The 10545-nt window shown below is 57.7% G+C and overlaps 1 protein-coding gene across 1 annotated transcript; it reads left to right on the top strand.

Moving 5' to 3' along the window:
• Nucleotides 1-229: 229 nt before the first annotated feature.
• On the top strand, nt 230-9946 carry PKDCC (protein kinase domain containing, cytoplasmic). The gene is made up of 7 exons (XM_012653874.1): nt 230-884; nt 4949-5071; nt 5670-5941; nt 6575-6654; nt 6904-7008; nt 8659-8832; nt 9024-9946. The coding sequence occupies exons 1-7, from the start codon at nt 246-248 to the stop codon at nt 9107-9109; spliced, it is 1479 nt and encodes a 492-aa protein (XP_012509328.1). The 5' UTR covers nt 230-245; the 3' UTR covers nt 9110-9946.
• The last annotated feature ends 599 nt before the right edge of the window (nt 9947-10545 follow it).

Here is a 10545-nt window from a genome sequence, read left to right as displayed (position 1 = left end):
GAGGCGGAGGCGGAGGGGGCGGGGGCGGCTCCGGGCCTTATAAGCAGCGGGGGCAGGGCGGGAGGGAGGCAAGTGTCAGGCCGATGTGTCGCCCGCGAGGGGCCGAGGTCGGGGCCGGCGGGGCCATGCGCGCGGGCTGGGCAGGGGGCCGGCGGGGCGCAGAGCGGAGCTGCCTCGGAGCCTGAGCCGCCCGAGGCCGGGGCCGGGGAGCCGCGCGGGGCCGGCCGGCCGGGGGGAGGGGAGCGATGCGGCGCCGGCGGGCGGCCGTGGCCGTGGGTTTCTGCGCCTCCTTCCTGCTGGGCTCCGTCCTCAACGTGCTCTTCGCTCCGGGCTCGGAGCCCCCGCGGCCAGGCCAGTCCCCTGGGCCGTCGCCGGCCCCGGGCCCGGGCCGTCGCGGGGGCCGAGGGGAGCTGGCCAGGCAGATCCGGGCGCGCTACGAGGAGGTGCAGCGCTATTCCCGCGGGGGACCCGGGCCCGGGGCTGGCCGGCCGGAGCGGCGGCGCTTGATGGACCTCGCTCCGGGCGGGCCGGGCCTGCAGCGTCCCCGGCCCCTGCGGGCCCGGCCCCTGCCCGACGGCGTCCCAGGCTGGCCCCCGGCTCCCGGCCCGGGCTCCCCTGGCCCGGGCCGGCGCCTGGGCTGCGCCGCGCTCCGCAACGTGTCCGGCGCGCAGTACGTGGGCTCAGGCTACACCAAGGCCGTGTACCGGGTCCGCCTGCCCGGTGGCGCCGCGGTGGCGCTCAAGGCGGTGGACTTCAGCGGCCACGATCTGGGTAGCTGCGTGCGCGAGTTCGGGGTACGGAGGGGCTGCTATCGGCTGGCGGCCCACAAGCTGCTCAAGGAGATGGTGCTGCTGGAGCGGCTGCGGCACCCCAACGTGCTGCAGGTACAGTCTGGGGATGCGGGGGTGAGGGTGTTGGCTGGGAGATAAAGAAACAGAGTGCCCAGGACTGCGCCTAGGCTAAGCTAGGCGCAGAACGTGGACCGTGGCGCTTCCCACTGCACCACCCTGCCTCTCGCTTGTGGGTGGGCATCCCTTTACCAAGGTACTCGGGTTTCTCAACTTCCACACATCCCTTAAAGCCAAGCCAGGACAGAAGGTCCCAAAACTCAGGGGATGGGGCAGTCTGATAAGACTTAGGACCCTGCTGCTGGCTGGAGCTAGGGTGTTGGACGCCAGGGATGTTACTCCAAGCCAAAATGACCCCAAGCCCAGACACCTGAGTCAGAATACCAGCTGCAGTGATAGGATCCCCCATCTTTATGGAATCCAAACCCCCCCTTCTCTCAACTGCCAGTGACTTGTCTGGCTTTGAAGATGCGGTTGGACAGCAGTGGGGTTGGGAAGGGTTGGAAAGAGACCACGTGTCAGGCTTAATTCCCAAAGAGTCCCCCACCCCCAGCCCCACCCAGAAGCCACAGGAAGGGGAGTAGGCCAGAAAATGCACAGCCCTTCCCAGAAGTGACCTTGGGGTTCCCCAGGCCTTGATGTGGGTCCTTGAACCACTGAGGAAGCCTCAGGGCCTTAGCTTGGTGGATTGACTGAGGCCTTGAGGGTCTATACACTGTCAGAGCAAATACGGCCAAGAGGCTGGAAGGTTGGGAAAGCCAGATGCCCAGGTTCCTGCTAAATGGGACTCTGCCTCCCCTGTTCACTGGGGGGCAGACAGGAGAAATGAGATGGCCACGTTGACCCTCCCCCACCAAGCTAGACTTAAAGTGGGCCTTTCACAATCCCAACACAGCCCTAGCATCCCAGTTTCTCTCTCCCAAGTCTCCATCGTAGGATTCAGGGGTAGGGAACCTGCAGCCTTGGGGCCACATGTGGCCTTCTGGATCCTTGAGTGCGGCCTTTTGACTGAATCCAAATTTTACAGAACAAATCCTTTTAATAAACGTAGACAAACTGTTCCCTTTGCACATGTCTGAGCAGACAGAGAGGGGAATCCCTGACTGCTCTTGGCCCAGCGAACACAGGGTGTGTGCAGACTCCCCAACGGCTGAACCTTGCCCACAACTTCCACCTCCTGGCCCTCTCAAACTAACCTTTCTGCAGCCAGCAGAACTGACTGGTGATCCAGGAGTCCCTCCCTCCTTTCCTCAGGAGTGGAGGGGTGGGTGGGCATTGCAGAATAGGAGGGAGAGGCCAGAGAGCTATTTACACCCCTGCTGGCTCCCAGTCTCCCTCACAATACTCCCACCCTGGTCAGACACTTGTGACAGGGTCCTGGACCCTGAACTGGTCTCACGAGGCGGGAGAGCCGGTGGTTGTGTGCTGTTATGCCTGGCTGCATGGCTGACACTGTGTCAGGAGCTTCAGGGAGTGAGCAGCTGGTTACGTGGCCATTCTAACTGGGAGGATCTTGCTCTCTCCGATTCCCAGGGGCTCTTGGGAGCTTTTTGAAAACCCTGGGGTGTCAGCCAGATTCCGAGGGGGTGGAGAGGTCTTGAGTGACTTAGTAGGACGTTAAGTGTTAGTTAATTGACTCAACTCCCCCTTCCTTTAGGACAGGTTTGATGCGTGATGTGCTTTCCTATCTCTTAAGGCGCTTCTCCCTCTGTCACTATCCCCACCCAAATTTCCTGACAAGCATCCAGCTAACCCTGTATACATATATCACAGTATGGTCCTCCCCTGTAATGTCAGACCCCCAGCCCAATTTCGAAGGCTCCAAAGAAAAAACTTACAGCTGAGTAGTTTTCACCCATTCCCTCACCAAACCGAGACTGGTTCTGTCTGGGGTTGGCTGTGTGGTTCTTGGAAGGTCAGAGAGTGGAGTTAGCTGCCCCAGGGCATAAGGGTTGCTAAGGTAGAGAGGGTCCCAGGTCCTTTTTTTCTGGGAAAAGTGAAAAGCAGGGTCCATTCGTGTGTGTTTAGGGGTCCACTAGTGCTTTGGGGGTGAGTCTCCCCCACTCCCCCAGGCCAGTTTCCCTCTGGGGCCCTCGGCACTGCCTTCTCTGCTGGCAGGGAAGCCCACGGCGGGGTCTTCCTGTTCGGAAGGCTTCAGTGTGGGTGTGAAAGTAACCAGAAATAATGTTGTTTTAATACCTCTTAGTCATTTAAAATTTCAAAACCGTTTGTTTGCTGAACTGGGGAGGAGCCAGAGAACGTTTCTAGAGCTCCTAGTCACACAGGCCCCCCAGGCCCGCTCCCAGTCTCCAAGCAGCCCAGAGCTGGTGCTGTGGGTTCCAGTGGAAGATGCCCAGGGTAGCAGGTCCTGCTCTGCCCCTCTCAGCGCTTGCTCTGGGTGAGATCTCTCTATCCCTCTTCTGTGACCCCCTCCCCAGCCCAACACACACGCGCACACATTCCCTCACGTGACAGATGCCTCTATAGTCCAGGGTCAAAGGGCACAGGGTCTTCCCTCCCCCCACCTCTCCCGTCATCCTGGGGCCTCCAGCCTCAGATGGGCCCCCAGGCCTGCTTGGGCCCAGATTCTGGCTGCACTAGAGGATATTTCTTCTCCCAAACGAACAAAAGATGTGACTGAAATGCTCAGCCACACGCTTCCTGGGGGGGGTTAATGGTGTCTTTTTATTTTTTCCTGAGGGGTGTTGATTAATACCTCGTTAACAGCGCATTTAACGACCTCCGGGTGTTTAATAACCGTCAGAAGTTTCCCACAAAGGCTCAGACTCTGGGCAAGAAAATGAGAACCAGGCCCCAGGGCTGCTCCCCCTACCTTCCCCCCACCCCACCGGGGTCTGAGGCCTCCCTGGACTGATGGGGGTGTGGAGAGAGAGGGAAGAACAGGGTGCCAGGGACTGTCCCAGGCCCCCCCAAGTCACAGCCCAAGAGCGGACTGGGGTGGCTGGCTCCAGGGAGGGGGGAGTGAAGGGGCAGTGCTGGGGTGGGAAGGGGGCACATGCCGCCTGGAGTGGCGCTGGTCACAGTGCGAGTGATGGCATGAGGGCAGCAGTGTGCAGGGGCATCTCACCTGTGGGCTCGGCGCCCCCCACCCCTCCACTTTGTAGCTTCCTCTCTCCCCAGTCCAACCTGTACAACTCAGCCTTTGTGTTTCGTAGCAGAGGGCGCTGGTTGTTCTGAGCACCATTGGAACCCCCTCACTGCTGTGGAGTGTGGATGCTGGTTTAGGTGGTAGCGACAAAGTCAGGCTGTGCCTCCCGGAAGTCCCTGACTGACAGGGCAGTACCCAGCCCCTCCACCAGATGATATAGAGCGGACAGTCCCTTGTGACCCTGCCCCCGAAGAACTGATACCCCCTGGGAGCCATCACTCACCACCCTTTGACACACATCACCCACCCACATATGCAAAGAACGCCCAGCGATGTGCCCTTACTTTGTTCTTGTCAACACCTGTTACCAATCCTGAAGGAGCTTGCTTTTCCTCCCACAAGACCCGAGCAGAGAAAAATTGAAGCTGCCAGAAAGTGGAAATGATGAGGAATAGACAAGGAGTGGAGTAGGGGAGGAGGCTTAATAATCCTTTGCTGGCCTGGGTATTAGCAAACAGTATTCCTGGAAAGAATCAGGTTATGGAAACCAAGTGGCATCAATTCAAATCCTAGCTCCTGAGTTTATTAGCTGTGTGATTTTATGCAAGCAACTTAACCTCTCTGAGTCAGTTTTCTCACCTGAAACTGAAGATAATAATAGTACCCACAGTGCCCATTGGGGTTATTACAAGAATGGAGTGATCCATGTAGAGCATTTAGCATGGAACCTGGGACGTGGTTAACACATGGTGGCCAGACCTACCCATTTACCTGAGTGGCAAGAGGTGAGGGTGATGCAGCCAGCAAGAACTCTGGCTGCAGGGAAGAGAGGTTAGGCTTCCCAGGCAACGCTGCTATTCTCTTCTGGCCTGGGCTGAGGCAAAGGCCTAAGGATGGTGGGGAGCAGAGGGAGGGGCCATCTGGCAGTCCAGCCCCTCTCTGTCCCTGCCCCCACCCTGTGACCTAATGACCTGCCCTGGGCTTCCCCCAGCTGTATGGCTACTGCTACCAGGACAGCGAGGACATCCCGGACACCCTGACCACCATCACGGAGCTGGGCGCCCCTGTGGAAATGATCCAGCTGCTGCAGACTTCCTGGGAGGATCGATTCCGGGTGAGTGGGGGGAGGGCTCCGGCCGGGCTCCCTGCTGGGATGGTTCTCCCTTAGAAGGTCAGTTCTCCAGAGCAGCCTGGACTGCTCAGCCAAGGGAGAGGGAGGGAAGGAAAGAACACAGGCTGACTCGGCCATCAGCCAAAGGGTTAAAAAAAGAAGCCAGACATGGAGGACCCTGGCATTCTGCGCTCTTGTTCTCCTCACCCCTCCCCTCGCACACATAAACACTCACACACTCGGCCTGGCTGCAGGAGGGCCGGTGTCCTAGGACTAGAAAAAACCTTAAGGTCATCTCGATCCTCCCTCTGTTTCCATATACTGAACTAAGACCACGCTCGAGAGACGGCTTCAGGGAATGGATTCATTATCTCCAAACCTCCTGCTGCAGTTGCCTACCCTCTCCACATTATTTGCAGGGTCGGGCCAGCCAAGGGTTAATCAAAAATCCTCCTCTGTAAGGCTCCTGGCTTCAGCCTCTACTGAGCACTGGGGCCTATAGAAGACAAAGGCCAAGCCCTGAGCTAAGTCCAGAGTCCCAAAGGAGGGCACCCTGGGGTCCCCACCCACAGCAGCCAGCAGCCTTTTTGTCTGCCCCCAGATCTGCCTGAGCCTGGGTCGTCTCCTCCACCACCTGGCCCACTCCCCGCTGGGCTCGGTCACTCTGCTGGACTTCCGTCCTCGACAGTTTGTGCTGGTGGATGGGGAGCTGAAGGTGACAGACCTGGATGATGCGCGTGTGGAGGAGACACCGTGTACAAGCAGCACCGACTGCATCCTCGAGTTTCCAGCCAGGAACTTCACGCTACCCTGCTCAGCCCAGGGCTGGTGTGAGGGCATGAACGAGAAGCGCAACCTCTACAATGCCTACAGGTGACCTGCACCCCCACTCAGGAACTCCACGAGGGAGAGGGGCCCAGGAGGGCGTGGCAGGGAGAGAGCCGGCATGGGGTCCAGGAGGCAGGGAGACTCAGCCTCCACCAGTGGAGTCATGGGGCGAGGAAAGGCTTCCACCCAGTCTAGAAGGGAACATTCAGGCTTTTGACGGTGAGGCTAAAAATAGACAGCTCCAAGGAGAATCTGGATTCGGGGGTGGCAGCTGGAGGCTTCTTAAAATAGTGTTAGGCTCAGCGCCTAGGGCTGGTGGTACTGGCACTTTCCCTTCCCACTCTGGCCCTTGACCTCCGGGAAGCTCCCCATCGGGCCCCAGGCAGGGGGCAGCTCTGACAATGGGGGTCAGTCAGGGGATAATGTCGGGCTGGGAGGTGGGCAGGTCCTAGGGAATGATGGGGAAGACGGACATCAGGTTTCAGTTTGGTATGAAGTTAGTTGTGGTCTTAGCACGTGCCTAGACCCTTTCCCCGAATCTCTGGAGACCACGGTGCACCCTGGGGGTGTGCCTGGTTGCCAGGCCTGAGGGATCAGGCTCCCTGGCCAGGGTGGGATAGAGGAAGGCTCTGTCCCCAAAGGCCGGAGCCCTGATCCCCTGGTTTCTCTCTGCCACAGGTTTTTCTTCACATACCTCCTACCCCACAGCGCCCCTCCCTCACTACGGCCTCTGCTGGACAGCATTGTCAATGCCACAGGTGAGGTCTCCAGGGCTTGTCTGCTTCCCGTCACCTCCCCCTTCCCCAGCACCAGTGGGGACAAGAATGACCCAGGGCAGCACAGGGTCCAGAAAGCATCATTTCCCGTTCTGCAACGAGCCACCCTCCCCAGCCCGCCAGTCATCTGGGCCCAGGCTCCTGAGGGGAAGAGGGGGAGGCAGCTGACTCCCTGCATAGGGGAGGAGTGGGAGCCCAGGCACCCTGTCTTAGCCCCACTGTGCTCTGCAGGAGAGCTCACCTGGGGGGTGGACGAGACCCTGACCCAGTTGGAGAAGGTGCTGCACCTGTACCGGAGTGGGCAGTATCTGCAGAACTCCACGACAAGCAGCACTGGTGAGTAGCCCCAACAGGGACCCAGGCCCTGGGGAGGTGGAGGGGAGCAGGTGGGAGGGTGAGTGACCCCATAATTGGGCTAAGTGGCTCACCCTCCTTCTGGAGACCCTTGTCTCCAAAGGCCACTCTAAGGGCTCACATGGAATAATGGAGAAACCACTGGCTGTTCAACCTTCACTTTGAGGTCCCTTCTCTAGCTGAGCTAGAACAACTATAATTCTGCATGAACTGGTGGGTGGGTGTTGACACCCCTCTTATGGATGGCCCCAAACCCCACCATGTACTAGCTGTGTGACTTTGAGCAAGTTGTCCCTTGAGCCTCACTTTCCTCAACTGCGAATTGGGTTCAATATGACCCACCTCACAAAATTCTTATCGAGATTAAACACCAAGTGAATGTGTGAAAGCAATTAGAGCAGTTCCTGTTCACAGCTGGAACACAATATATGTTTGCTCTCTTTCCTTCCTCTAGCCTCCTGGGGCTAGGAAAGCAGCTGGAGGTAGAGGGGGGCTCCCCACTGAAACCAGCCAAGAAACCCCAGGGCAGGGGGTGAATTCTAGCCACCGGTTACAGGCTGTGGTCCCTCCACTGAAGCCCTGGGTGTAGCTGTGGTTGGCAGGGGGCGAGGGGTGGGCAGCCTCCATATTCAAGGAGCCCTGGCCAGTCTTAGGGGTGGGGGAGCCCTCGTTAGCCCTGTAAATAAAGTTTAACGAGGTGAACAATGGCTGGCTCTGTCCCTGAGGACGCAGTTTATGGGGCTATAAATCACAGCCAGCCCTGGACTTTGGTCTAGTCCCTAGTAGGAGAAGGAGACAGGAGGGTGGGGTGGCCAGGGGCCCAGAGCTTCTGCATTATCAGTCCGGAGCTGGGGCTCCCCAGGCAATGGGAAAGACTGGGGTGAACAAGAGGCCTACAACTAAGCAGCATCCTGGTCTTGGGTTTTCAGAGCCTCTGATGCTCTCTCAGTATAATGAGATCTCAATTCTTCTTCTAGCCTCTGGCCACTCTAGCCGCGGATTTTTTGCATTTTAGTCCATTCGCATGCCTCTTTACTTCAAAGCTCCCTGTCTGTCCCCGCAGGCCTATCTGAGGAGCTTGGCTAACCTCTCTCCGAAATATCAGGAAAAAGTGTGAATGAGGGGTGCCGTGAACCCTTGCCACTCAAAATGTGGTCTGCAGACCACACTGGAAGCTGGTTAGAAATGCAGAATCTCAGGTTCCACCCCAGACCAACTAAATCAGAACCTGCATTTTAACCCGACGCCTTGGTGACTCACATGCACACTGAAGTTTGAGAAGCCTGGCTCTGTCTAAAATGTTCTGACCTCAGCAGTCAGCCTGGACAGCTGGTGGCTCTGTGTGTGTGTCTGTCCCATGCATGTGCCTGCGACATTGTACTGCCCAAACCAGCTGCGTGCACTAGGTTTGGGAGATGTGCATCTCCTAAAAACTGAGTCTGTGCTCTGCCTTTACTGCGTGATCAGCCCAGTTTCAACGGCAGTGGCTGCCTTCATCTCCATGCTAGGGAGACTGGGCCGGACTTCACCTTTCACCTAGGAAATGAGTCTTACTCCCCTTTTCCAAAAGTGGCCCCAGCCCTCATCCCCGGGCTTGTGCAGTTCTCATTTTGCTCAATCCCTAACCCACAGAATACCGGCGCATCCCAGACAGCACCATCCCCCGGGAAGACTACCGCTGCTGGCCGTCCTACCATCATGGTAGCTGCCTCCTTTCAGTGTTCAGCCTGGCTGAGGCTGTGGACATCTGTGAGAGCCATGCCCAGTGCCAGGCCTTTGTGGTCACCAACCAGACCACCTGGACAGGTGAGCGAGTGGGAGAAGGCATCCTCAGGGAGGTGGCCGGACTTCTCCAGGGGGAAGGAGATTGACAGAAGGCAGAGGGGAGGCTGAGATAATGAGAGAGAAGTATGTGTCCTCAAGGCACTGGCATTAGGGAGAATGGCCCTATCTCCAGGGAGAGAAACAGTCCTGTTACCCCTCACCTCTGCCCCCAGGTCGGCAGCTGGTCTTTTTCAAGGCCGGATGGAGCCAAGTGGTCGCTGATCCCAACAAGACCACGTATGTGAAGGCCTCTGGCTGACCTGTCTGAGGACTCAGCTGACCAGCCGATCCCTCTCGCCAGCTGGGCTTGCCTGTGGAGGGAGTGACTTGCACTGGCAGTGCTGCATGTCACCTGGGAACCCCTGCAGACAAGGCTGACATCCCAGACAGACGGATGTGACCAGGACAAACGTGCAATAATGCGAAATGTTAAAATGTGAGTTTACCAGCCTAGGGATGGGACTGCTGGCTCCAAGGCCAGGAATCACGGGGGCTGACTGCCTCCGTAACCCTCTGGGCTGTGAGCAAGGCTCAGGCTAGTCTCCCCCGCTGGGGGCTGTGCCGCTCACGGGGCCGGTTCCACGGGCAGCCCCATCACTGTTCATAGTGTGAGAATGTAGCCAAAGCCCTGCTGCTGCTGCTGCTGCTGCACAGGCCACAGCAGGCGGGGGGCCGTGTGAGGACAATCGGTCACAGAGTGTCCTCTCAGCTTATCTCTAGACAGGAGACGTGGCCGGGAGATGCTCCAGCGTGTGGGTGCTTCTGTACCTGGAGAGGCTGCCTCTGGACCCCCGACAGGGGGCGCTCCCGGGCCAGCCCAGGGCTGGGGCAGAGGTGCGCCCCTCAGCGTGAGCCAAGACGGGGTGGGGGAGCAGGCTGCAGTTTGAGCCAGGACCTGGGGTGGGGGTGGGGCCGGGGCCTTTCTGCCTCATTTGCTTTCAGTGAAAGCCACAACGCAGCCAAAACCAGGCTCTCCCCGCTCCTGGAGTTTGTATATCCAGAAGCTTTTGTACTTCTTGTTCATTAAATTGTTTATTTTTGTAAAAAAAAAAAAAATCAATTAATAAAATGACGTTTCACAGCAAAAACTCTTTCCCAGACACATGGTTTCTTGGGCAGTCACTTATTGGTCCTCCACTTATTGGTCTTTGGTATATTTTTGTGGGTATGTGTGTGTCATGGGGATGGTGAGTGAAAGCTCAGTAGCAAACACTGAAGTCACCAAAGTGTGTTTTGAGGCCCTACTCCCAGGGTGCCCACCTCCCCTCTTGGCCCTCTGTATCATGTCCTGACCTGGGGCTCCCTTTCCCCCAGGAGGTTGTCATTTTTACACATCCTGGCTTCTTACATATAAAGCCCTAACCTAAAGGAGTGACATCCTCGTGGTGGCATATCAGCCACCTCAGTTAGCTGGTGGAGAAATAGTTCAGGAAGGAGTTATGGGGAACTGCAAATGACCTCCAGGTGGGTCAGCCTTGCCTCCACACAGAATTGGACTTGGCCATCATCACCACTGCCCACTACAAAGTCACGGGCTCTCTTTCTGAGCCTCTCTCTGAACAGGAAATACATGGCGAGTGGGGAGAAAGGAGGAACGGTAGAATGACCAGCCCCCACTTTCTGGACTTTAGGAGGAAGGGTTTGGGAATGTATGGAAGCCCAGAGCAAAAGCAGAGACCTGAGGGTTCAAGATCA

Source organism: Propithecus coquereli, unplaced genomic scaffold, assembly GCF_000956105.1.
Source record: "Propithecus coquereli isolate 6110/MARCELLA unplaced genomic scaffold, Pcoq_1.0 Scaffold43, whole genome shotgun sequence".
In the NCBI taxonomy this organism is placed as follows: Eukaryota; Metazoa; Chordata; class Mammalia; order Primates; family Indriidae; genus Propithecus; species Propithecus coquereli.
Note: the sequence above shows the minus strand (reverse complement) of the source record. Positions and strands in the feature narration are given on the sequence as shown.

Excerpts from the sequence above, each read along its gene's own strand:
- PKDCC (XM_012653874.1), top strand. The coding sequence starts at position 246 with ATGCGGCGCCGGCGGGCGGCCGTGGCCGTGGGTTTCTGCGCCTCCTTC. Across the intron at positions 5,072-5,669 it reads CCTGGGAGGATCGATTCCGG|ATCTGCCTGAGCCTGGGTCG; the intron begins GTGAGTGGGGGG and ends GTCTGCCCCCAG. Across the intron at positions 6,655-6,903 it reads CAGCATTGTCAATGCCACAG|GAGAGCTCACCTGGGGGGTG; the intron begins GTGAGGTCTCCA and ends TGTGCTCTGCAG.